At 52.2% G+C, this 26830-nt stretch overlaps 2 protein-coding genes and 1 non-coding gene across 15 annotated transcripts; all 3 read left to right on the forward strand.

The window, feature by feature from the left end:
* Positions 1–7607: 7607 nt before the first annotated feature.
* LOC136112897 (olfactory receptor 14J1-like) lies at positions 7608–8621 on the forward strand. Its single transcript, XM_071798626.1, has one exon. The coding sequence runs from the start codon at positions 7608–7610 to the stop codon at positions 8562–8564; it is 957 nt and encodes a 318-aa protein (XP_071654727.1). The 3' UTR covers positions 8565–8621.
* A 6883-nt stretch (positions 8622–15504) lies between these two features.
* On the forward strand, positions 15505–26806 carry LOC139825516 (ral guanine nucleotide dissociation stimulator-like 1). 13 transcript variants are annotated; one of them, XR_011735602.1, is made up of 9 exons: positions 15505–16404; positions 16587–16708; positions 23593–23808; positions 24038–24141; positions 24292–24376; positions 24758–24844; positions 25155–25187; positions 25832–26280; positions 26699–26717. XR_011735602.1 is itself a non-coding variant. In XM_071798566.1 (8 exons), exons 1-7 carry the CDS (start codon positions 16607–16609, stop codon positions 25937–25939), a joined length of 735 nt encoding a protein of 244 aa, XP_071654667.1. In that variant the 5' UTR covers positions 16428–16606; the 3' UTR covers positions 25940–25953; positions 26188–26281. The 13 variants fall into 13 exon arrangements, 1 of the variants encoding a protein (XP_071654667.1); XR_011735603.1 differs by lacking the exon at positions 15505–16404 and having other exon boundaries at positions 16428–16708; positions 26188–26280; positions 26699–26806; XM_071798566.1 differs by lacking the exons at positions 15505–16404; positions 26699–26717 and having other exon boundaries at positions 16428–16708; positions 25832–25953; positions 26188–26281.
* On the forward strand, positions 17180–17264 carry LOC136106587 (small nucleolar RNA SNORD45). The gene has a single exon (XR_010652151.2). It is a non-coding gene; the product is annotated as a small nucleolar RNA SNORD45 (small nucleolar RNA).
* Positions 26807–26830: the final 24 nt, after the last annotated feature.

The raw sequence follows: 26830 nt of genomic DNA on the forward strand, positions 1-26830 counted from the left end.
GATTGTCTCCTGAGCCATGTGGTGCTTCAGGCTGTGAAGAGAATCAAAACCAACTTTTTCACTGGGTTAATTAATTTTACAGACTGTCACACGGGGAGTTGAAGGGAGCTCAGAACTCCAGTCTCTGCTGTACTATAAGGCTTGATACCCCATCCACAGGTACATTTCTAAATGGTCCAGATAGAGGGTGATCTTGCAAAAGTCACTCTTTGTGTCCCCAGGTGCATGGACGCTGCTCATGTGCCTCTGCAGAGAGTGGCAGAGGTTGGATCCCTTTCTCAGGAGAAACTCCTTGCTGGAAAGACACAGCTACGGGGCTGGCTCAACAAGGTTTTATTGCATTTCACTCGGCAGCAGATTTGACATATTTGGTGCTTTTCTGTGATCACTTCTTCTGCACAGATGATCACAGAAGGACAACCATTTCATAAGAGCTGGTTACAAAGGCCCTGTCATGAACAAGAAATCTCACCGTGAGATCTGGAGGGAGTGAGGAAGATTATAACAAGCACCAGGAAGAGCCAAGAAGCTCAAGGCCTCTTCTGTAGAGCGCGAGGCCCTGAGCAGCAGTGACCGGCCATGTGTGGTGTGGGAGAGGGTCAGGGGATGTGGGGTAGAAAAGGGTGATGGCTGATGACTTCAGCAAATCCTTACAACCATGTCTGAGCCACAAGTGGAATGCGGCTGATATCTGGGGGTTGAAGGGGAATAGTAGAAAGATTGTTGTTGATTTTGGAAAGAAGGCAGGCTTTTTTGGACTAATGATATATGGCAGTGCCATTTGCATGCTGTGAGCTTGGCTGTGCCTGGGAGGTGGGGAATGGCTGCTGCTGGGGTGTTTGTGCTCAGTCATGGCCCATGAGCTGACCCTGCTCTGCTCCTCTCTTACACTGCCCACACTTGGATGGTCCTCAGGAATCATCCATGAACCTGGTGGATGCATGAACCTCCTGGAGTGATGGGTATGGATCCAAATAGAGGATTCAAGCAAGTTTGGGACTGGGACAGCTCAGGTAAATGGTGACCATTGCCAGGTGTATGAAAGAAGTTGAATGGGTTTGGGGGACCTCACAGGCATTGCCAAGTCCTCATAAAACCAGAGCCTTGTGGTTAAAGCAACAGCACTTGGCACCAAACCCACCCCAAAACACAAAACACTCACAGTGACCACAGGCAGAGCCTGAGAAACATTTGACTGAAAGGGTCTCCTTTGTCTGGTCCTGGGGTCAGGGTTTGGCCATTCTGATGATGAACCAACATCAAGAGCTGACGTGGCACCAGAGCCACCTCCACATCGCCTTTACCACCTCTGACCATTGTCTCCAGGGACAGGGACTGCTTGTGTCAGCAATGGCCCCTCCTGGGGTCCCAAACACCCTCAGAAACTTGGGGTTTGTTTCTGCCCTTCAGTTCATGACAGGTTTGTTCATTCTTTCAGTACCTGCAGTTCAGGATCACGGCAGCAGAGGGCTCAGTTACATTCAAAATGCCTTTACAAGACAAGGCTCTGTGCAGCACTTTCCTAAAGGTTTGAAGTCTGGTGTGGATGATTTCAGAGATTTGAGATTTGTAGCCAAACAGTGAGCATTTCCATAATAAACAGTAATAAAGCCAAATCTCTAATATTTCCGTCCCCCTCCCAAAACCCTCATTTCCAGAACAGCTGGTATCAACAATCTCCAATAAATATTGATCTAGAGAATCTCCTGGTAACGACTGAATGTGTCAGAGAAGTGGGTGCCTAAAGCATCACTTGATGGATGAGACAGGCCAGGACACCTCAAGACGAGTCACACAACTCTGGACCAAGAGGTGGTTGTACCTGGGAATCTCAGGTGCCACAGCACAGTGATACTTGTGTTCAGGGAGCTGGCCAAATGACCCCTCTCCTGTTCTGTAATGGTGTCTGAGTTTGCTCAGGTCACCCCTGACTTGAGCCCCATCCACTGCTGGGTGTTCGCCAGACTCCTGCCTCAGGAACAAAGTCCCAGGAGACCTTGGTGGTAAAGATGGAGGCAAAGAAGCCATGAAGAACAGGCAAAGAAGCCATGAAGAACCTCAGTCCTGTCTGATTCTACTCTTACGAAGTTCAGCAGCAGTTCCACATTCACCCTGTCTGTTCTTTTACTGGAAATGAAGCAGTGTCAGCTCATCTTGCTGCCCTCAGACTCCCCTCCAGGTATCAAGTCCAGGGCAGCTTTGGCATCATCCCCACATCCATGGACAAGGTTTCTAAATTCCTCCATTACAGCTTCCCCTGCTTCCACCTCCTGTGTGCTGCCTTTGTGCCCTGGAGCTCCATCAGTTCAGAGGAGCAGCCTCACGAGATAAATGGTTCTTTTCATGGGTACATGGAGAGATCATTCTTGTGCTTGGAGCAGGCTGTCCTGTAACCCTGATCAGATTTTCTGAGCTCCTTCACCCTTATGAACTGCTGCCCATAGCACCACCTGTATCAGACACCCAGTTATGTCAAAGTCTTCTCCTCTGGAGCCCACCAGGCTGTGCTCTGCTGCTGGCCTTCCTCCCTCCCCTCTGGTGCCTGCGAACCCACTGCTTCCTGGTCACAACACCCAAGGTGGACACTGATGTTCACATCCCTGACCAGCTTTTCCTTGTATCCCAGTTCCAGATCCAGGTGAGCATCATCCTTGTTAGCCCATCAGGCAGCCGTGTTAAGCAGGTGGCCCAAGATCCTTTGGACTGTTGGCACCTGCAGCCTTGCCTGGCCACTGAATGTCAGGGCAATTACAGTTCCCCATAGGAATCTGCTCATTGACTGGAGACTTCAAAAGGTTGCTGACAGAAGATCTTTTCCATGATCCAGTAGTTTGCAAAACCCAAAGCGCTGTCACCCTGTGCTGGTTTATATGGCAAAGTCCTGGAACTGGGGGTGGCGGTGGGTGTGCTACAGTTGTCACCTCTCTGAGAAGACAACAGGAATCTAAGCAATGTCAGACAGAGCCCATTTCAGCTGCTCCAAGATGGACCCACTCCTTGCCAAATCTGAGCCACTCACTTATGTTCACAGCACCTCTGGGATATTGTATTTGAGAAAGGGTAAAAAACGCTGCACAACAGCAGGTGGGAGAGAGGAGGGACGAGATGTGCGAGAAAAGCACTGCAGACACCAAGGTCATATCCCAGAGGACCCAAGCAGGTCCCTCAGCAGGCCAAAGCTTGCTCTCCTGAAATCCTGCTCTTGGCCTTGTGATCATCTCCCAGGAGCCTCAGCTCCACTTTCCCATCCCTGACTGTTCCATCCTGACCAACTCTTTGTGGTTTGTAAGTGTGAAGTCCCACAGGGCACCTCACCTCACTGACTCCTCAGTCACCCGTGTCAGGAAGATGTTGTCAACGACCTCCAACCCCTCCTGGATGGCTGGTACCTTGCAAATATTGGATATCTCACGTCTGATACAAGGACACCGCCCTTAAAACATGATGCTTCTTTCATTTGTCGTGAAGGAGGCCTCATATATTTTCTCTTCCTCATCAGTGAGTCAGTAGCTGATGTCCAGTCATCACAACACTGCCCATGTTGTTCTGCCTTCTCATGCTGACTCCTCAACCTTCAGCTGACATTTTCTGTTCCCAGGCTGAATTTCATGCATTCCTGCTGTTCTCTCACAAGAGGGGAATCTAACCCTGTGAGTCCAGACCTCTGACATTGTGAGTAACAGACCCCCAAGACCCCACAGTTTCTCCAGGAGATGGTATTTGTAGTGTCCTGTAGCTCCTTATCCTGTTATCTTAGGAGAGAAACCCTTATCAGGATAAACCATCTGCATGAAAACATTAACAGCTGAGCAAATGGAGCTTCAGTCCAGGGAGAGTCCAGACCTTGTGAATATCTGGTATTCACCCAGCAGAAAGCTCTGAAGTTGTACAAAGAGAAGTGACCAGTGCTGTATCAGGGTGGGACAATAACCCTATCCATCAGGACAGAGCAGGACCTGACACGCTGAGCAGTGACCCTGAGGAGAAGGGCCTGGGCACTCCAAGGTCCCCACACCAGCCCGTGGTGCACGCTCACCATGAACAAGGCAGCTGCACACGGGGCTGCATGAGGAGGAGCGTGGGGACCCAGACACCTGGAGTTCTCATCCCATTCGGTTCAGCACTGGTGTGACCCCACACACACGGGGGTGTGCCAGTGTGCGGCTTCCCAGTTTGGAGAAGCAGGGGGGAACTGGAGAGTGCAGGGCTGTGCCAAGGCAGGTTCAGCACCTTGTGCACATGGTGTGGGATGCTGAGGAACCTGTGCTGCTTTGACCCAGCAGCGCTGGGGAGGCTGCAGCAGTGCAGGAGTAGCCTGAGAGTGCTTGAAGGGTGGTTTCAGAGGTGGTGGAGGTTTTCTGCATAGTGGGAAAGAGCATGGGAAAAAAATAATGGCACAAAGTGCAGCTGGAGAGGTCCAGGCTGGAGATGAGCAGAAAGGAATGTGACTGGAAGGGCAGTGCTGTGGTGGAGCAGGTCAGCAGAGGGAGTCTGCATCAGCCCAAGGCTTTGTGCTTCAAGGAACAGCTGGGGAGGATGGAGAGACCTCAGCAAAGGGAGGAAGATGCTCAGACGAGAGCAAGGTGGGGCAGCAGGGGGGATGTCTGCAGCCTGCAGGGAGAGAGGTGCAGGGGATGCCACAGCACAGGACAGGCTGTGGTGGAGATGATCAAGGGATGTAAAGAGGCTGAAAGCCCCACCAGACATGAGCTCCTTCTCCCCTTGGCTATGCCTGTTGTCTGCACCTCTGATGCCTGTGAGGAGACACCTTGTCCTTCCAGCACAGGGGCCTCATGGCCTCCTTGTCCCCAGCCAGGACCCTGGGAGGTGTGGGACCATAGTCCTGCCCTTGGTCTTGCACAGCCCCACATCACACTGTCCCAGAAGGGCCCTGGACAACGTGGGAAGGACAGGATCTGCCTTCCCAGGTTGGGGGTCAGGGCTTGGCCCTTTGCTTAATGAAGCACGTCCAGGTTTAGTGATCATCAGAGCTACTTTCCGCTTCCTTACCCTTTGTTTTGCTTCAATTTTTCTGACTCTGGGGATGGTTTCTCAGTTGTGTCCCTCAGTAGGATTCATTAACATTACAAGAAACTTTGAAGTTTAGATCTGACTTTGACTTCTTCAACTTGCCCTCAGGGTTTGAGGTCCATGGACACATCATCAAAGCCACCAGAGGGGTCATTAAAGCACCTTGGGCTGCTCCTGTGCTGCTGAGCTGGGCTGGGCTCCTGGGACAGAGGGAGCTCATGGCAAGCGGCAGCGCTGCAGAGAGACAGCTCTGCCCAGGAGCCGCTCCTCTGTAAAGCACACCAAGGCTGAGGGCTCTGCCTGCAACAGGAGACGAGCCAGAAAGAGAGGGGAAATGCAGCCTGGGGTGGGAGGTTTGCTGTGAGTTCACAAGGAGAAAAATCTTCACACAGAGTAGGTCTGTGGCTGCACGTCATTGCCTCTGCAAATCATGGTGGGATTTCCTGACACTGGTACAGCAAACGAGACAGGTAAGTAAAACTATCAGAAACTTTCTTGCATAGCTAAGGAGGACATGCAGCAGAGCAGGGAATTCCTTCATAAACCATCAGAGGCAGCTGCCGCCTGCTGAGGGTGACTCCAGGTGTGTGAAGCTGTTTCTGCACCCAGGGTTGCCCAGGGCTGACCTGCAGAGCAGGGTCCCTGCCAAGGAGATCCCCACAGGTCTGTGTAGAGAAGCTGTGGGTGGAAGGAGTGACCCCTATCAGGGCAGGAAAGGTGCTTCTGCTGTGGAGAGGGTGCTGTGTGGGTCAGCACTGCTCACAGCTCCAGATCACCCCCAGCATTTTTCCAAGGGGATGCCTCAAGAAGATCAATGCAAGGATTACCAGACAGACAAGGAGCTTTCCTGAGCCTGTCTTTTCAGTTTCCTCTCCCAAGGGGTGGGAGGTGCAGGAAAGGATAAAATGAAAACGAGTTCTCATGATTAAACAAGTCACTGAGACTCCTGAACTGCAACTCTGAGTGATCAGTACATCTGTCAGAAGGCTCCTAACATCCCTTCACCACCCCTCTGCCTGTGCACAGCACCTGCATCACCTTTGCTGGACCCCTCAGCTTCAGTCTGACCTGTCCTGTTTTCCAGCCTGCAAACAGGAAGATGCCCCCAGGCAGTGCCCTGTGAACAGGCAGGATCTGTAGGGCCACGGGGAGGGCACGGTGGGTAGGATGGGGTCTGTGAGCACTGACAGGGAAGAGACATGGACAGGGAAACACCTCCCAGGGGGAGAATCTCCAGGCAGCAGGGAAATGATCAGAAATGAGAGGAAACTAAACCCGGAATTGTTATGAGAGGGAGAACAGAGAAAAGTCCCTGTGATCCCCTGCAGTGCAGATCCCTCTGTGAGCAGCCCCCTGGCCTCCTGTCCCACCCAGCAAAGCCTCTGCCCTCAGGGCCGGGGGCTCCAAGGCATGAAGCAGCTCCTGTGCAGCCAGAGCTCCAGTTCCTCTGCAGAGCACAGGGGCTGAGAGCAGCTGCCCGGCAATGTTGGTGTCTGGGAGGTGGCTGCACAGCTGGGGAAGGGTGACGCTGTCTGAGTGCCCGGCTGCCTCTGCCCTGGCCTCTCTCACACCCACCCTCACCGCATTGTCCTTCTTGCTCCCCTGCTCTGGGTCACTGCTGTTGGGATCTTGTTCTTGCTGTCAGGCTCTCTGGGGATGGCAGTTTCACCTGCAGAGTCACAGCCTGATCTTGTGGGTCCTTTCCTGCAGGTGTGTCCATGGGAACACGTGTCCCAGCTTTGCTCTGACCTCTGGGATGTGGGCAATGCAGTCTGTGGGGCTGGGGAATGAGCTGAGTGGCCCTGAATCAAGTGCCATCATTAGGACACTTGGCTGTCTCATTGAGGTGTCCTTCGATGCTGAGTGATTCCCTCTAAGATGCAGACATGTTCTATAGCATCTTTGTGTTAGCAGTGGTTTGATATGACCAAACTGATCCCTAGAACTTGTCTCTACCCCCAAGTGCCAAGTTGGGGTGACTTATCAAGACCCCATTGTGTAGAGGCCCTGCTCTTCATTGTATCATAGAATCATAAAATCACTTCAGTTGTAAAATCAAGTCCAGCCATAAGCTTACCGAACACTAGCATTAAACCATGTCCCTAAGAACCTCATCTAAATGCCTTTTAAACCCTTCCAGGGATGGTGACTTCAACAATGCCGTGGGCAGCCTGTCCCAACACCTGACAATCCTTTCCAGGAAGAGTTTTTCCTAATATCCAATCTAAATCTCCTGTGGCACAACTTGAGGCCATTTCCTCTTGTCCTATCACTTGCTACTTGGCAGAAGAGACCAACACCCTCCGTGCTCCAACCTCCTTTCAGGTAGTTGTAGACAGCAATAAGGTCTCCTCTCAGCCTCCTGTTCTCCAGGCTAAACCGTACCGGTTCCCCCAAATGCTCCTCATAGAGAGCTCCAGCCACGGAGCTGAAAGAACGTCTCCTGGAAAATGAAAAGAGTGCATGTAGCTTGTGGAGGGTCTATGAAAAATGGATTTGATTTTGTTCAGAGATATCTCCGCTAACTTGTTAGTGTTTTTCCCTCCTGTGACAGGTCACATGCCCACAGGCAGCAAATGTCCAACAGCAGCTCCATCACCCAGTTCCTCCTCCTGGCGTTCGCAGACACACGGGAGCTGCAGCTCTTGCATTTCTGGCTCTTCCTGGGCATCTACCTGGCTGCCCTCCTGGGCAACGGCCTCATCATCACCACCATAGCCTGGGACCAGCACCTCCACACCCCCATGTACTTCTTCCTGCTCAACCTCGCCCTCCTCGACCTGAGCTACATCACCACCACTGTCCCCAAGTCCATGGCCAACTCTCTGTGGGATACCAGGGTCATTTCCTATGCAGGATGTGCTGCACAACTCTTCCTGTTTGTCTTTTTAGCTTCAGCAGAGCTTTATCTTCTCACCATCATGTCCTACGACCGCTACGTTGCCATCTGCAAACCCCTGCACTACGGGACCCTCCTGGGCAGCAGAGCTTGTGTCCACATGGCAGCAGCTGCCTGGGCCACTGCGTTTCTCCATGCTCTGCTGCACACGGCCAATACATTTTCACTGCCCCTGTGCAAGGGCAATGCCCTGGGCCAGTTCTTCTGTGAAATCCCCCAAATCCTCAAACTCTCCTGCTCACACTCCTACCTCAAGGAACTTGGGCTTATGGTGGCCAGTGTCTGTTCAGCATTTGGGTGTTTTGTGTTCATTGTGGTATCCTATGTGCAGATCTTCAGGGCCGTGCTGAGGATCCCCTCTGAGCAGGGACGGCACAAAGCCTTTTCCACCTGCCTCCCTCACCTGGCCGTGGTCTCCCTGTTTCTCAGCACTGCCATGTTTGCCTACCTGAAGCCCCCCTCCATCTCCTCCCCATCCCTGGATCTGGTGGTTTCTGTTCTGTACTCGCTGATACCTCCAACACTGAACCCCCTCATCTACAGCATGAGGAACCAGGACCTCAAGGATGCCCTGTGGAAACTGATGGCGGGATGCATTTCAAAAATAATAAAGTGTTCAGCATCTTCTCTTTAATGGATAACAGTTTTAATGGAACTTATTAGAGGCCCAGACCTGTGTGTGTGTGTGGTGGTGGTGTTTATTTTTTAATAAATCATGATGTTTTAGTCATCTCCTTTCTAACTCACTGTCTGCTTTTCCTTTTAAACCCACTGGCTGTATAAATATGGAGCCATGCTCTCTGTGTATTTAAACAAAATAAAGGGCTCTGCAGTGATGTTTTTCACTGATATTCTTCCTCCAAGGCTTTTCTGGAGGTTCAGGGAGAGTTACTGTGTGTAGGAGAAGGGCGAAAAATGTCAAGCATGGCAGCCCTGCCAGGGAGCACCAGTGCTTGTTCTTCCAGAGCTGTTCTGGTTCCACTCCCACACTCTCCTTCTCACCCCTTGTGTTGGTGCAAGGCCTGAGTGCTCTGGCAGCTTGGTCCCCGTCCTGCTGTGTGTCAGTGCTGTGAGCGCAGGCAGGGACAGGCAATGGGCACTGCTGTGACAGAGCTGGCCTTTGTAAATGTACTTCTATAATGAACCGAAAATGCTCTTACAAGCCAAGGCTCTGTGCATCATTTTCCTAAAGGCTTCAAGTGTGGTGTGGATGATCAGGGAGATTTCAGGAACAGCCAAACAGAGAACATTTCCACAGGAAATAGCGGTAAAGCCCCATTTCTTCTATATCCTCCTCTGCTTGCCCTTCCCTCCCTTTCCAGAACAGGTGGTGACAGCAGCCTCCAGTCCATATTGATGTGTAGCATCTCCTGATAAAGACTGAAAATGTCACAAAAGAAGGTGCCTAAATCACTTTATGAGGGAGGGGATAGGCCAGGACACCTCTGGAGGAATCACACTCCTCTGCACCAACAAGGTGGGTGTTCCTGGGAATCTCAGGTGCTGTGCACAGTGATACTTGTGTTCAGGGAGCTGGTCAAGTGACCCATCTCCTGTTCTGTAATGGTGTCTGAGTTTGCTCAGATCACCCCTGACTTGAGCCCCATCCACTGCTGGGTGTTCTCCAGACTCCTGCCTTCAGGAACAAAGTCCCAGGAGACCTTGGTGGTGAAGATGGAGGCAAAGAAGCCATGAAGTACCCCAGTCCTGTCTGATTCTACTCTTAGGAAGTTCAGCGGCAGTCCCACGATCACTCTGTCTATTCTCTTACTGTAAGGAAGCTGTATCAGCTCATCTTACTGTGCTTCCCCTTTGGGTATCAAGTCCAGGGCAGCTTTGGCATCATCCCCACATCCATGGACAAGGTTTCTAAATTCCTCCTTTGCAGCTTCCCCTACTCCCACCTCCTGTGTGCTGCCTTTGTGCCCTGGAGCTCCATCAGTTCAGACAAGCAGCCTCATGACATAAATGCTTCTTTTCATGGGTACTTGGAGAGATCATTCTTGAGCTTGGAGCAGGCTGTCCTGTAAGGCTTCTCATGTCTCCTGAGCTCCTTCACCCTGCAGACCGACTTCCATGTCACCACGTCGCCCACCAGCCCCCAGTACGTCAAAGTCTTCTCCTCTGGAGCCCACCAGCCTGTGCTCTGCTGCTGGCCTTCCTCCCTCCCCTCTGGTGCCTGGGACCCCACTGTGTCATGGTCACAACAGCCAAGGTGGACACTGATGTTCACATCCCTCACCAGGGTTTCCTTGTTTCCCAGTTCCAGATCCAGGTGAAGATCACCCTCACTGGCCCACAAGGCAGCTCTGTCGAGCAGTTGGCCCAAGATCCTTTTGGACTGTTGGCACCTGCCACTTCGCCAGGCCAGTGAATGTCAGGGCAAGTACAGGAGTTTGACCGATGTGAGACAGAGCCCATTTCAGCTGGCTCCAAGATGCATCCACTCCTTCCCAAATCTGAGCCACTCAGTGATGCTGGCAGCACCTCTGGGATATTGTATTTGAGAAAGGGTAAAAAACGCTGCACAACAGCAGGTGGGAGAGAGGAGGGAGGAGATGTGAGAGAAAAGTGGAGTGGACTGGAACCCAAGCTGCCAAATCGATTGAAATCAGACTGGTTCCCCCCTTTTGCTGTAAATCTTCGTTATCTCGTCTTCTCAAGTTTACATCTAGGTGCTGTAAAACCTCTTACCTTGGCATTCGACAAGGTTCTGTTTTTTCTTAACATAATGGGTTAGTTAGTTAGTTCCCTCTGTCAGTTCCCCCCTTTTCGGGAAGGTTAGTAAATTCTTGTACTAACGTGATGATTCCCTATTTAACCTTTTCTCGGACCACAAGTAAGAAGGCTGCTTCGACAGGAGAAGACTTATCTTTCTCCCTCAAAGAACAAACAAATTCTCATGTTGAACAAAACATTCGTGTTGCTCTTCTGGGGCAGCTGATGACCGGGTGGCTGGTGCCCCGGCAGCAATGGCATCTGTTGGGCTGCAGCAGGAGCTCGCGCTCTTTGGCGTGGTGACCCCGCTCACTGCAGTTCCTAGCGCTTTCCTTTTGGGTTTCTTCTTCCCAGTGCGATGGCCAGGTCCAGTTTGGTGTTATCTTTTAAAATCATTAGTTTATACCCCGTTCCTTTTGCTGCCATTTCAGGATCTATAGGCGTGCCTGAGATTTGCATGGCTTGGACTACTGAATGTATTAACCGAACAAAGCACGGGGTCATATGTGGCAGAAACAGTAAACCCAGAAATGCACATACTATCATGAAGCCTATTTTCTTCCACCAGGCTCCCCCAAATAAGTTACCCCACCAATGGCTAGTAAGTATAGAATTCCACTTCTGTACTGGTACATGTGCAACGCGTTTTATCTCCTCTGCTATTTTCATTATGGCTTCCCCATCGTTATCTCTTTCCAAACAACACTCCGAAGTATTCAGTTTCCCACAGACGCCCCCCTCTCTTCAGCTAAAAGCCAATCTCACGCTCCCTGATTTTGGTACACTGCAGCTCTGGTCTGAGACAATTGTCTCGCTATGAGATTCGGTGCCTCAGCCGTCTGGTTGCTTATTATTTCAACCACTGCTTGCAACCGAATAATTTGGTTTAGCATATATATAGGGGTACGGGATCCCCAGTTTCCATCTTGGGCCCATGTGGCTGGATCATAGTATTCAAATATTCTTTGTGCAGGCCATTCACCATCTTTCCAAGTTTGCATTCCTCCTATGGGGCATTTATTAAACTCCTCTCTGTTTCAAGTTTTGTCTTGCACTCCCCCTCCATCTGAATAGCCCCTCCTACCAGCTTGTGTAAAACAGATCCTCTGTTCTCCCCTAGGGCAGGAGGCAGAGCCTACAGCGAGTCCACCTTTCTCTAGGTTAGTTGCTACCCATGATTTCTGCCCTTGGATTTCACACTTCTCCAATTTTGTTCTATCATAACATCCAGAATTAATACGAGTGTGATAATGTAGAACATGTTGGGTTAGTCTTCCTATTCTCACACGCTCGTAGCACTTGGTACAGGGATTAGCCAGGCTAAGTTGGGAAGAATAAGTCACCGCTCCTGGCAAGAGGATCAGGTCCAGGGTTCCACGCTCTCTGGCCGAGCAGGTTGCAGCCGCAGCCGAGTTCGTCGTCTTCTCGGCAGCGAGGGCCATGTCCCCGCCTTTCCTGTTTTTGTCGTTAGCGTGGCGATTATCGTTTCCCAACTCTTGGCCTTCACTTCCTAGGAACAACAGGAGCAACACGGAATTTGATTTCTCTGTCTGCACTCTATTCTTTTCATCACTGGTGGACTCTCTAAATTCCCATTCACCCCTTCAGTAAATACCTCCCACCATTCTTGGCTATTTTTTTTCTATTCTTCCAGTGGCAACTGGAATCCTCAACCGAGCTCTGGTTTCCTGATCTTCTGTTCTTAGACATTTCTTACACAATCCTGTTGGTAAGTTCCCTTTGTGGATATGCTTATACCACAGTCCATTTACAACCCCGAGCCAACTTCAATTTCAGTTTGCCCGCTTCTTGAGATACTTTCAAGGTTCTTTCTTCCGTCAGGGGTCCTTTAGCTTGAGAGACGTGTGTCCATCTTTTCTCTGCCCTCCAAACAGCTGGTTCTGTAGTTAACAAAACAAGAAAAAGGCCATGAGGAAAGAAAGGGAAAAGGGAAAAGGGGCGAGATCCTCGTGATCTCCCACTTTTATATGAAGTATTCACGTGAACAGAATGTTATTCACCATTGGTCAGTCGCTCAGTCATCAGTTTTCTCATTGCCCCCCTCGCGAGATGTCCATCCGTGCTTATCAATAAGTTTGCATTCCCTTGCTGGGTTTAACCAAAACATGTGTTGGGTTCTCCAGGAAAATGCAGCTGACATGAAGGCTTTAGCTGACAGGCAAATTCACTAAAAGAGAAACTTGTTTTTAACAAAACCAGGACATAAACGTAGCAATGGAATGAAAACTTATTGATAAGCACGGATGGACATCTCACGAGAGGGGCAACGAGAAACTGATGACCAACTGTGTATAACATTCCATTCACGTGAATACTTCATATAAAAGCGGGAGATCACGAGGATCTCGTCCCTTTTCCTTCCCTTTTGCCTTTTTCCTTCCCTTCTGCTTATGGCGGACATTAGGAGAGGACCTTGCTGGTCGTCCCTGCGAACTGAGGCCAGTGAGAGACTGAATCCAGCTCCGGTTGGCTACAGAGTCCAATCCAGGACTTTGGGTGCTGGCTCTGCAGTTGCTGAGACTTTCAACATTGGTTTTGTATATTTGTGTTATTTTCTCTGTTCTTATCAGTAGCATCAGTAAAACATCTTGAACTTTTCCAACTCTCTTCTCTCTGTCCTTCTTTCCCTCTCAATCACCTGTGCTGAGTGGGAAGGGGGGAGAGGGAGGGGCAAAAGGGGGAAGTGGGGGGGAGAGGAGGTTGACAACACATCTGCCAGGGTTTGATTGTCACCCCGCAATCCTAACCCTCGACACCAGCCTATTTCCATTTCCCTGCCCACCTCTATGTCCAGGCCTCCTGGGCACTGGTGCCCTCTGCGAGGAAAAAGTGGGTGGCCCTGTGGCATCCCCGGGGATTTTGGGCCATGAAGGCACCCAAGAGTGGCCCTGAGCAGGCGAGCAGGTGCCACCTGCCAGCGATGCCCTGACCACTCAGGACAAGGATCCTGGACCTTCCTGTGGTCTCAGGGGAGGCGCCCACCGCAGTGGCCCAGGAGGGAGGGGCCGCAGCTTTTGTTGGCTTTTGTTCACTTTTAAGAGAGGCCTTTGGAGGAGTCAGGTGGGAATCAGGAGCTCCCTGCCGCAGGTTCCCTGTACACTGCCTTTTAGGGAGTTTCATTTGCAGACAAATGATTAAACTCCACTGCTTCATCAGACGAAGTGAAAAGATCAAATGCAGAACTTCAGAACATCACTTTGTGGAGCAGCAGCGTCTACATTCATGGCAATCTATCCAAGACAAACTTACACTCAGAGGTGCCCCAACAATATCACTCCTGTTACACAGTTCTAGCACAAATGCCCAAGTATTTAAGGACAAGAAAAGGAATCATTTAGCTGCACAGAACTGTCTTCCAAATGTATGGAATGTATTGGTTTGGGTATTTCTTTGAAGCCCCAAGTCACAAGAAAGAAACAGCACCAAGTTTAACAATAACGGTTTCTCAGTGGTTTTTGAGAACTTTTCCAAAAACCATTAGGCAAAAAAAAAAGCATTGAAAAACAAGAGCTGAGTGATACAATGTGAAAATGGCAAAAACCACACTCCAAACAATTGCTATTGCAAGAAACAGAAATCACACACAAGCTGTACAAACACACACGTTACCGGCTCTGGGCAGACAGATGCAGACCACGGCAGCACGTTCAGCTGTGCAAACCTTGAACCCACACGATCTAAAACCAATCTGACATTATCTGTACAACACAAAGTCAGACCGGAAATATTCTGGCGCATTCACAATGAAATACAATGTGTTGCTGGGCACAAACACCAATATTCACATCAGAACTGTGCAAACCATGGCATTACTCGCTTTGGATTTACAACACAGCCTATGTTTTACTGGAAAACACATTATGTTAATGTTTGGAAAGTTAATACAAGGCTACATTGTTTAGAATTCAGTGTAGTGTGTAGGGAAAACAGTGAGAACGTGTGTTTTTCGTGCTGCTTTTGACAGGCTGTGTCTCATCTCGGTGTACTAAATGTGGCTTTTCTTCCGTGTGCACACCGAGTACAGACCCCTGGTTTTGGGATAACAGTTGTATCACCCAGATGGACACCAATCAAAGCCTTGCCCAGCCCAGCTCGCTGGAGCAGCGGGGCGGGTGCCGATGGGGCTCCAGCCGCACTGCCCTGTTTGTCAGGAGCCCCAGCGGTGCCTCCACCCGGCTGAGCAGCGAGCGGCCCAAAGGCGCAAGGCTAAAATCGAGATATTGTCTTCAATGAATGTAATTGTGATCTGTTTGTATATTTGAGCTTGGCGTGCGGTTTGCGTGTCTGAGCTCAGCCTTTTACTTCGCGCGTTTATATTTGGTACCAAAAGAATTTTGTTCGGGGAGATAATTACAAAATGAGAACCGGTTCCATTATTAAAGTGCCACCGCGCTCCCCGTTCAGATGCATCTGTACACATGAGAGTAAATGAGAGGGGGAAGTGATGTGAATGTGAAATTCTGGGTTAGCTGTGTTGCAGTCAGTGTTGTTCTGCGCACAGACTGATCTGGGTCTGAAATTAGTGTAAGAAACTACAAAAGGGAGGAGCTGAGGGATGTAACTATTGCTCAGCTAATTGAAATTGCATATGAAGTTTATAGTCGCAGGAACTAAATGAAGGGAGAAAGAGATTTTAAATCAGACTCTGCCTTTAGGGTTTCCGATTCATAAAATACAACCTGGGGATAAAGTACTGATTAAAACCTGGAAAGAGGAAACTCTGACCCCACGATGGGAAGGACCTTTTCTTGCCTTATTAACTACAGAACCAGCCGTTCGGACTGCAGAGAAAGGATGGACACACGGCTCTCGAGTTAAAGGACCACGGACGGGAGAAAGAACCTGGGGAGTAACCCAAGGATCAGGGGAATTGAAATTGAAATGGACACGGGATTGGTGATGTAACCACTATCAGCACTGTTAATGTGAATGTCCAGTACAAAGAGTGAATCGCCCGTGCACCCAGCGCTGTTTGGCTTGTGCTCTAACGAACACGTGTTCAAGGAATACAGTTAAGGAATTGGATTAAATGTTGTTTATCCGTAGAAAAAGCGTAAGCTACTTATTTCAGCTCCTCATTTGCAAAAATGCTGTAACTCTGTGCAGCACGACCCGTCATCTTTATCTCTTTATCTTTCCACCTCTTTCTGGCATTAACAACGCCCAGATCAAACCTCTCAGCACAGACACTGAGAAATGCCCGCGGCCCATGCTCTGTCAGTTCGCTGGAGCTGCTGCTGTTCTGAGATCCCAGGAGGAGAAACTTCTCTTCAGCCGAGTTTAACACGGAACCTGTTCTCAGCAGCCGAGCCTTCTCCTCTGTGCAAGGGCAGCAAACCGCAGGTTTGGAACCCACAGCCCCTCAGTCCCGCTGCAGCCAGCGAGGAGGCGACGAACGAGCGCGGACACCGAGTCCGCCCGCGGGACGCGCCGGTCGCGCTTTGTGCTGCGGGGTCAGCGGTGCGGAGGGCGGGGAGGAGCTCATCTGAGAGCTGAGGCTGACCTGCAGTTCAGGGGGTTTTCCACTCTCTGAGCCACCATGACGGCACGGCTGCCAGAGACTTTGTTATTTTAATAACTGTTCAACTCATTCACATTTCGTATAAAAATTTGGCGGGTCAGGCGAATAATCGGACAGCTCTGTCGGGGTCCTGCCGGCAGCGCCGCTCGGCTCGCCCCTCCCGGTGACGCAATTTCCGGCTACAGGGCTGGGGCGAGCGGAGGCTGCTGAGCGGGTCCGGGGGGGCGAGCGGCGGGTCCGGGGGGGCGAGCGGCGGGTCGGGATGGGGGCGGGAGAGGCGCCCGCGGTCGGGGCGCGCGCACAAGGATCCGTGTGCGAACGGGCCCTTGGAGACCCCGGTCCCGGGAACCCCCGGAGCTGAGCCCACAGCTGCCGGTCTCTTGGTGCTTTGTGCAGGTGACAGCGCAGAGGCCGCCATGAGAAACCCGGGTGTCCCCAGCACGTTCCTGTTGGAGCAGCGCGTGGCCTGTGCAGCTTCGTGTGGGCCAAGGGAGGCGGCTGTGTCCGTGCTGGCTCAGGTCGGTGCAGCTGCGCTTGGATTTAGAGCAGTGACCCTGGCTGGCTGGTTGAGCCTTGGGGGTTGTTTATTGCTGAGAATGGCAGGGGTCTGTTCAGCAGGTCTTGAATTGCTGTGCACTTTACCCTGCAAGAAGGGTTCGTTTTCAGTGTTATTCATTCAGCGTAGCTCTCTCCATTGTACGGATAAGTTTTCCCGCTCTCAAAGGTTTCCTCTCCATTTGGTGGTTGAATTTCTCAGCGTCTCTTCTGCCGTTTGTTTTCCTTCTCCTGCAAAGTGGGGTGGGAAGGAGAAGGCAAAAGGCTCCGCTGCTTCCAGGCGGGGACTTGGTTGCTTGTATAACGTATGTCTGGTTCATCTCGAAGTAGACAGAGAAGAGTGGTGTTAGAAATCAATCAGCTGCCTCCTGTTGGAGGGACAAAGTGTGCTGGATTTGAAGGCGTTGGGCAGGACAGGAAGAGCTGCCTTCCTGGGTCAGTGATGGGCGTTGGCATGTATTGTCTGAGCTGGAGCTGATGGCTGTCACCACTTGAGCTCTAGAATTACTCTGAGACCCAGGAATCTCCAGTTCCTTGTGGAGCTTTTCCAGGCTGTGGAAGCCCCTTTCTGTCACAGATTGTAACGCAGCCCTTGGAGAAGGGGGCACTGCTTGAGGTTCCTCAGTTTGGGCATTGGGGAGGCGTCGTTCTTGGGCTCACACTGAGCGTGAGGAGACGTTTTCACGTGAGCTGAAGGCAGCTCTGGGTACCCAAAGCTGTTAACCGGTGTTAACAAACGCTGCTGCTGAGATTTGGGGGTGAAAGTGCCACAAATGTGATTTCCCAGGGAAAACAGAGAGATTTGTCAGTGCCTGGTTGTTCCATGGCACATTGTAGTTAAGCACAGTGGTAATTTTGCATCGATTTTACACAGGATTACTGGCTCTAACAGACTGGTTGCATCAAATGAATGTTGACTTGCTGCACTGGTGGCCTTGTGAACAGCAGATGGCTTCTGGAGGGGGTGACATCTCCTGTGAGCCCAGGAGTGCTGAGCCCATCATACAGGGAACGACCTCCCCTCCCCGAGCAGGGCAGAGGACCCAGGGGTCCAGGCTGCCTGTCTGTGCTCCTCCCCTGCCCCAACACCAAAATACATTCCTTGGGGGACAGATATGGGCCTGGACTAAGATGGTACATAAGATGTTTTTCCAGTAATTGTTATTAAAAACACACTAAACTCATGTGATGTTTATTTCAGTTACGTTCCCACTCGTTCACAGACCAGGCCCAAGGACATCACAAATCCCATGCGCTTGGGGGCGGTTATCTGGCCCGAGATACCATTCCCACGAGTCTGGGCTATAACGTTTTACAGTTATGAGAAACGTACTTCAAAGTACTCTGTCCAAGGCCCTTTCTATGTTATTATGTTAGTATTATGTCTTTGACCGCCCAGATGGTCATGTTAGTATTGATCTTCCTTTATCATCCAGATGGCTGGAACCGCACATCTTGCTTTTCCACATTTACTTTCCAAGAGGCTGCTGAACTGTGGCAAGGTGTTGCTGTCTGTACGGAGAACATGGTTGTAAAAGTACATCATGGAGATGCTCACACAGCCCAGAGTCAGCCACTGAAGAATATCAAAGCAAACACAGGTATGTCCCTGAAGGGCTGCCAGCTCTGCAGGGACAGAAATCGGGTCTTGGGAATCTGAGATCCCTCTTCTGCTCCAGTCAGTGAGCACAGACTGGTGCTGGAAACCGCTCAACATCCAGGTCGCCCGGGCAGCAGCCACTGAGACTGGAGTTATAAACCGACCCCACAGTGCCCAGAGGATGCTGACCAGGGCCCCCAGGATGGGGATGTTTGGGCCAGGGGTGCAGTGAAGGGAACCCCGCGCCCCGCAAAAAGCCAGGGAGAGCTGCAAGGCGGGCGGGGGAGAGGGCAGGGGAGGCTGTGCCCCTGGGGACACAGCTCCATCCCCCAGCTGCTCTGAGCCCCACTCCGGCAGGACTCCCCAGGCTGTCCCGAAGCAGAGCGGCATCCCGGCTGTCCAGCTGCTCCCCTGGGACCCCCCGGCCTCTGGGCTCCAGCCTGTACCCAGGGCAGCCAGGGAGCCCCAGGCGTGCGGGTGCCCCAGGACCTGCTCCTCCCCGCTGCCCCAGCACTGCCCTTCTCTGTGGGCTCTGCCCGCTGCCAGGGCTGGGGGAGCCCAGGCTTCCAGGCTGCTTTAACTGCCCTGGATCCCCTGATCGGTCACTCTGTGAGGCACCGATCTTGGTGAACGGGCTTCTTGTGCCATGGGCCCTGGGCCAACAGAGCTTATCAGAGCCGCTGTGGGAGCAAACATCCCTCCTTGTGCCAGGGGAGCTCCGTCCTGCAATGAGCTCCGAGCGGCTGCCTGGGAACAAGCGCCCGCTTCATCACGTCCCTCTGGATGGCCACGTCCTGCTCAGGGACAGCGCTGGCCTGGGCCGAGGATGGGGGCATTGAAGGGACACTCGGTGGGGACAAGGGCCTTTGGTGAGCTGTGACCAAGTCCCAGGAAGGGACAGGGCTGGAGCCAGAGCCTTGTTGGGGACAGGGACACTGGGACCCACCATGTGGGATCAACTCTACAGGGCGGGACCCAGGTTGTCTGGGAGGGCGCAGTGACCCCGGACAGGGACAGGTGAGAGCCAGGGCAGGGGATGTTCCCTCTGCTCTGTTCTCAGCTGTGGCTGCAGACTGGACCAGTTGGGGGCTGGCGGTGCAAGGGAAATGGGGTGGGCTGGAGCTGGGCACTGACACCACCCCAGCACTTCCCCCAAGCCCAGCCCTCCTCTCCCAGAGCCCAGGATTCACCAGTGCTCCCCATTGTCAGTGCCACCAGTGACTGAGGATCCCAGTCACCAGCTGTCCACATTGCCCCAGCTGTCCTCCCACCTCCCAGAGTTCCCTAATCCTGGGGTCCCTGGTGCCCCAAGAAGAGGAGTGACTCCCAGCCCCTCATTTATTTAAGGGGCTGGAAAGGGCTCAGAGATAATTGTGCTTAGAGACCCCAGATTTGAGGCTGGTGTCATCTCTAGTGGGGGTTCCATAGGGAAAGACTGGCCTGGGAGTTGAGGGGCACTGGGAGATGGTGGTGCTGGGAGGTGAGGGGCACTGGCAGGTGGGGGGATCAGGCTTTTGGGGTTGTTGCAGGATGGTTTCGAGTTGGAGCAGTGGGTCATCACCATAGGGTGTCTGGCTGTCAGGGACACACTGCTGTCCCCCCTCACCACTGTGGATGCCTGGGCCCTTCCCCGTGCAGCTGCCCCATGCAGGAAGCGGCACTGATGCCAGGGAAGGCAGCTGGATCAGTGCTCAAGGCGGGAGTGACTCTGTGCCAAGGCTGGGTTGCCAGGGCGGGTGTCTCTGCCAAGCTTTGCCCTGGGGGCTGGAGGCGTGGGGAGGGGCAGGGAGTCCTCCTGGGAGGGATAAAGGTGCCCTCACCTTTTCTGGCATCACCCAGGACTCGCTGCACCGCAGAGGAAGATGAAGGTCGCAGTGCTCAGCGTGGCCCTGCTCTTCACCATCCTGCTGTGCACCCCAGAGGATGCGCAGGTGAGGCTCCAGTGAGGGCCCCCACCGGTTTCTTGTCTTGGTGCCCCCACACCCCTCTTCTTTGGGCCTCCCCATTCCATCCTTTAAGACCCCTCAGGTATCTCCTGCTCAGGATCTCCTCTGTGTCCTATAGAGGGTCCCCAAATGCTCTCCCTTTGATGGATGCCAACGCCTTTCTTTCCATCTTTCCACTCCGTCCTTTGCCTTTCACCCTGTCCACTGCGGTAGTGCCCCCAGATCCCCCTCCTTGAACACCCCCTCCCAAACACTTTCCCGATCCCCGCGTTTTGTTCCTCTGCTGTCCTCTTCCTCCTGCCCCCACCAACAACCTCACTTGAATTCCCCGTGTCCCCTCCCCTTGAATTCTTTACCCCTCACTTGCATCCCATGCAGTCCTGTCCCTCCAGCACCCCCAGCCCGGTCCCTTGGGTTCTGCGAGTTCACAACAGTGCCCTGCCTCTGGGTCCCCCCCAGCCACCGTCCTCCTTGGAGGCCCCAAATTCCCATGTTATCCTTTTCTCCAACCCAAGCCCTGGTCCGCCATGAACAGGTATCCCAGGTGAAACTTGGAGGAATGAGGTTGGGGGGAGCAGAAGGGATTTTCACGCTCAGATGAGGGAGAATCCATGGGCCTGGGTGGGGCTGGGGACACCTGTGCCCCACCCACAGCCCCATTTGTCTCCAACCCCTTTCTCTTCTTTCATAGGCATTTCCAGGAACATTGCTGGAAGCAAGTGGAGGGTCTCTCCTGCATGTGAGTAGTGGGGCGGACTTGGAGGACATCCAGTCTGGGGAACTGGAGGGCACCTTGGTCCTCCCCTCCCTTGCTGGGGCTGGGACATCCCAGTGACCAGTGAGGTCTCATGGTCTCTCTACAGGAGGGACTCAAACTGGGGCGAGTGAAGAGGGCTGCGGTAGGTGTCACAAGTTCTGCTGCCCCACACCCTCCCTCCCACGGCCACAAAACTCCAGGGCATCCCGGTGTGCCCCAGAGCATGCCAGTGTGCCCCAGTACACTCCCATGCACCCCCTGCAGCCCCACAGAACATCCCTGCTCCCCAGTGTTTTCCCAGGGATGCCCCATTGCCCAGGGCTCCCATTGCATTCCCTTCCATCCCATCACAACCCACTACAGCCCAGTGCACCCCACGATACCCCAGGACACAGCCCCTTCCCCAGGACCTCCACTGCTTTCTGTGCCCCACCACACAAACTCACGCACCCCATTTTCCCTGGAGTCACCTTCCCAAGGACCCCATCGCTTTCCCCTGCCTCCCAGTGCACCCAAGTGTGTCCCTCACCCAACCTTTCTCCCCAGCTCCCTCTGTCTGTCAGGGTGGATGATGTTTTGCAGCAGAAACACCAGGTTCCAGATCTTCCAGATGCTGAAGTGCTAGTGCACCCATCTCCTCCATTGCTGGTGAGCAGCATCAGGGCATCTCCAGCCCCACAAAGGGTCCTGGGTGGGCAGAACGTGGATCTAGAAGCAAACAGAGGAGACTGTCCATGCCCTGTGTCCCAGGCCACGCTGGACAGAGCTGCCCCCATGACTTTTGTTGCACCCAGCGGGGCTCTACGGACCCAGAGGGTCACTGTGCAGGCCAGGCTGGGGCTCTGGGGCCTTACAGACCCCAAGGATCACCCTGAGGGCTGGGCAGGGTTCTGGGAGATGTAGGGGCATCCGGGGCTAATGACACACTGGCCAAGGAGCTCTGGGTGCCACATGGATCTCAGGAGAACCGAGTCTTGTCCTGGGTTGATTGAGGGCTCCAACTCTTCTCTCCTTCCCTGGGTCTCTGCAGAGAGACGGTGGGGAGAAGCCTCCCCTCATGTCCCAGCTGACACTGGAGGTCTCATTTTGGGCTCTGATTTCAGAACTGAAACTGATGGTGACAGCCGTGTCCTGTCCCCCTCCAGTGACATGAGGAGATGATCATCCCTGGATGACCCCGTCTGATCCCCTGGGAGCCCTGGGCCATTTCCCTCTCATGATCAGTAAATCCCTTCAGCAAAGCTACGCCTGCGTGTGGATGTGTGTCCGTGTCCATGCTCCCACTGCTGTGCCGGTGCCCGGACACCTGGGTCCTCTCTGTCACTCTGCCCGACACGTTGCCCCTCATGTCGTGGCCTCAGCAGAGGAGGTTTTTACCCTCATGATTCTGCAAGTATTGCACTAAAAAGCTGCACCCAGCGCATGTGCCTGATGTGCTGCTCTGAATCACATCAATAGTCAAAACTGCTGTGTTTGCTCCCCTCCCAACTAGAGCAAAGTGAACACCTGCATTTCACTCTCTTTCCCAAAGAGCCGATCGTAGGAAGTTACATTCACATCCTAGGATGGAAAAAAAAAAAGAGAAATAGGAAAAGCAGTCCAGACAATGGAAAACAAAATGGAAAAACATTCTATAAGGAAACAAAAATTTTGCAAGAGGCATCCACCTGTATTTCATATCAGAAATACGCTCAGTGCCGATGTTTGCAACACGAGGTGTACAACGTGGCATTCTCTGCACTGCTTTAAATCTGTTATATAGTATTACTAGATAAGTAAAACAATGATTAACTTGTATGAAACCTTGTTTTCATCAGAGTGCACCCACTTCACCTTGTTTCCTCTGACAAGCTGTTCAACTGGCCATATGGGAGAGATTCTAAGGTAATGTCTTGAGGACTCATGTTGGAAAGTAAATGTGGAAAAGCAAGATGTGCGGTTCCAGCCACCTGGATGATAAAGGAAGATCAATACTAACGTGACCATCTGGACGGTCAAAGACATAATACTAACATAATAATATATAAAGGGCCTTGGACAGATTACTTTGAAGTACATTTCTCGTAATTGTAAAAAGTTATAGCCCAGACTCGTGAGAATGGTATCTCGGGCCGGATAACCGCCCCCAAGTGCATGGGATGTGTGAATGTCCTTGGGCCTGGTCTGTGAACGAGTGGAAAAACAAGGGAGACAAACATCACATGAGTTTAGTGTGTTTTTAACAACAATTAGTGGAAAAACACCTTTTGTAAACATCTTAGTCCAGGCCTGTACCTGTTTTTGAACAGTGGTACTGTCTGATGGCTTTCCTCCTCGTCTCCAGATGAATGTGGTAGAAAATATAAAGCAAGGAAACGTCCTTTGGCCCAGCCGAGCGCCCCCTAGGGGAGGGGGGGCCTGTCATCCCCGGGCCTGTCACTGCCTGCTGTCCCCCCTGTGAGCAGCGAGGCCTCTGATTCAGCTGCAGTTTGTACTGTAACCGTGCATTTCTTGCTGTGGGCAGTAGCGCTCCAGGCTGAGTTGGACACCTCTGTTTCCCTCTAGACACTCTTCCAGAACGTTGTGCCCCACCACTGCCTGGGCTGCATCTGGTCCCGAAGGGACAAGAAAGAGAACAAACAGCTGGCACAGAGCATCAGAGCCACCATCTCGCAGTTCAACGCCGTCACCAACTGCGTGCTCAGCACCATCCTGGAGAGCAAAGAATTAAAGACACAGCCGAGAGCGAAGATCTTGGAGAAGTGGATCCGTATCGGACGTGTAAAGCGTTTATTCGCGACTGTTTAACGTTCCTTGTGCGGGTGCCGTGGAGCTGGGAGGGGACAGGGGGGTTGTAGGGGGGAGTGATATTTTTGATGCTCAGTATTTGTAGAGGTGCCCGCTTAGCAGGGAGAATGTGCAGCAAGCAGGACACGGGGCAGACAGAAGAGCACTGACTTGGTGATGCTGACGTTTAACGCTCCTGTGTTTCTAACCGCTCCTTTCACAGCAATGTAGGATCCTGAACAACTTTTCGTCTCTGAAGGCCATCATTTCCGCCTTGCAGTCCACCTCGGTTTATCGCCGGAAGAAGACCTGGGCCTGCGTTCCAAAGTAAGGCTGTGCAGTGTGTCACTGGATGTGTTTTGGTGCTTTTATCTGTTCTGTGCCCAACTGTTAACGATTCTTGAGAAAAAAATTGTACCCTGGTCTGATTCAGAGTGCTTACAAACAACTTAAATCATTGAATCTTTTCCTGTACAGGGACACAATGCTGATGTTCGAAGAGCTTTGCGAAATCTTCTCCGACTGTGACAACTTTGCGACGAGCAGGGAGCTGCTGCTGAAGGTGGGAATGAGCTTGAGTTGCCAGGTTGTGATCTCACCCAAAGCCGAGCTCAGCCCTGTTCCTGACCAATGAGCTCCCGTATGCGGTGCTTTGGGGAAGACGGGTCTGTAAATCCCGGCTTTTCTGCTGGGGCGAGAGGTGCCGCACAGCGAGATTTGACGCAGAGGAGTTACGAATGAGCACTTTGGCTTATATACCGCTCTGCGCAGACATGAACCGCTGGCTGAGATACCAAGGATGATGTCGTGAAAGCATCATTTACAAGAGCGCTGTTTGGTGAAGCAGACTAGTTGTATTTGGTTTGCTTCCACAGGAGTATTCTAATTAGTATAATTATTACTTCTCAGTCAGTTAATCCACCATTGCTCTGACCGTTTGCAGGGAGTCACACAAGGCACGGTACCTTACCTGGGTACCTTCCTCACTGACCTCGTCATGCTGGACACAGCCCTTCAGGACTATCTCGAGGTAATTTGGGGCAATTTTTGGAATCCTAAATCTCCTCCCTCCCTTGCAGAGACTGTGTCTGCTCCTGCATCTTCCACTGGGTGCTAGTGCAGTTCTTAAAAAGAGAGGAATGTATTTAACAAATAGACTCAGGTACACGAGTGCTGTGGCTTATCCTAGAGCTGGAAACGGGTCTTTGTAGAGGCCTTTGGTCAGGGCAGCTCTGGCCCGTCCCTTGGTGTCGCTACTTCATCCTGTTCATCCTGTTTGTGATCAACTCCAGCCGAGCCTGTGCTCTTCTCCTCTGATCCCTTCTCTGTCCTTCCAACAGGGCGGCCTGATCAATTTTGAGAAGCGGCGAAGGGTAAGTGGAACGGTGACTGTTCTGTGATCGTTAGTGCCTGACGCTCTCTGCTAGAGCGTTCTCTTGGCGAGGCCCGTTGTCTTTGCTGGGCGTATCCAACAGCCGCTCACGTTACTCAGAGGGTGAGGAAGGAACAGTCCCCGGCACGCTGTGAACCTCTGCCGGGCTGTGCGGGGCGGCGCGGGAAGAGAAATTCCTTTTAGATGCGGGCAGCAGGGGAAGAGGAGCCGCAGGGCACTCGCTGCCGCGGGAGTTACGTCTGGGGCACGTTCCCCCCGTTTGGTGTTCACGGGAACACGTTACACGAGCGTGTTCTGTGTGCTGGGAGCGCATCAGACCTGCTGGCGTGAGACCTTTGCTGGCCACAAGATGCAGTCTGTGACCATCTTCCTTGTGCTGCAGTAAATAGTTGTGGGTCAAAGGTGCAGAGAGCGAAGCGGGTACCTGGGACCGAGAAATCAAGGCTGAGCGTTGCCTTCCAGCCTGAGCCTTGTTGGTCAGAGATCAGTAGGAGCGAAGGTGCCGGGGTTTCCTCTGTCCGAGGGCAGTTTGTCCTGGATCTGTTGCTGCGTGTGTTTAGTGTATTAACGAGACTGGCTTGATTTTTCTAATTAGAATTCCTATTTTATTATTTGTTTTCTTAGGAGTTTGAAGTAATCGCACAAATTAAGCTGTTGCAGTCCTCATGTAACAGCTATTGCGTGACAGGAGATGAGAAATTCGTGCAGTGGTTTAGGAGGCAGCGGCATTGAAGTGATGAGGAGAGGTAGGGTCTCAGCCCAGCTGGCGAAGCAGCTTTTCTTCCCCCGCAGGCAGGTTCAGGTTCTCTCAGCCTTGAGCTCTGCGCTGCCAGGAGCTGCTCCCGGAGAGTGGAAATACACACGCACAGAGCTGCGCTCCTCCTCGTGGGGATGAACCCTCTGGGACGTGGGAGTGACCCAGGGCTTCTCAAATATGGCCACTTTGAGATATTTAACTAACGGTATTGCCTGTTCTGCAGTTTCCGTCTGTCACGTGAAATCGAAGGAGCAGCTCCTGACCAGAGCACCGCAGCGGGCAGAGCTCAGAAGAGCGTGGTGAAGAGATTCAGCCTGTGAGTACAACGGGGAGGGGGTTTGGTGTGTGAATATGAACTGGAATAAATCAAACACCAGCTGACAAACCTGGCTGGGGATCCAGAGCACTGCAGTGCTGCGAGGAGACACCGCCAGCTAGAAATACGTATTGCTGTTGTCTCTTTCTATTGGTGTAAGTAGCCAGGAGGGTTATCGACTAAAGACTGCAGAAATAACTCTAAGGTGTCAGACAAAGGAACAATTTTAGTGCTGGATTATAAATTCAATTCAAATTTGCAGCAGCAAAACAGAGCAAATAAGGATAGAGTCTAATTTGCTATACACACACAAACAATAGGCCACTCGAGATAGGAAAACACAACAGCAGGTCAGATTGTTGAAGCAAGTGACAGCTGTGCTCAGCCCAGCTCTGTTGTGCTTTCTTTTCTCCCCTAGGCCGTTCCTGGGCTTGGGGGTGAGCGCCCACAGCACCCCCGTCAACGCGCAGCCCAAACCTGCTCCAGGTGGGAGCTCTGGGGACAGCACCGTCACCATCGTCCCTCCCACCGACACTGCTGAGGAGCCTCA

Source organism: Patagioenas fasciata, chromosome 23, assembly GCF_037038585.1.
Source record: "Patagioenas fasciata isolate bPatFas1 chromosome 23, bPatFas1.hap1, whole genome shotgun sequence".
Classification (NCBI taxonomy): domain Eukaryota; kingdom Metazoa; phylum Chordata; class Aves; order Columbiformes; family Columbidae; genus Patagioenas; species Patagioenas fasciata.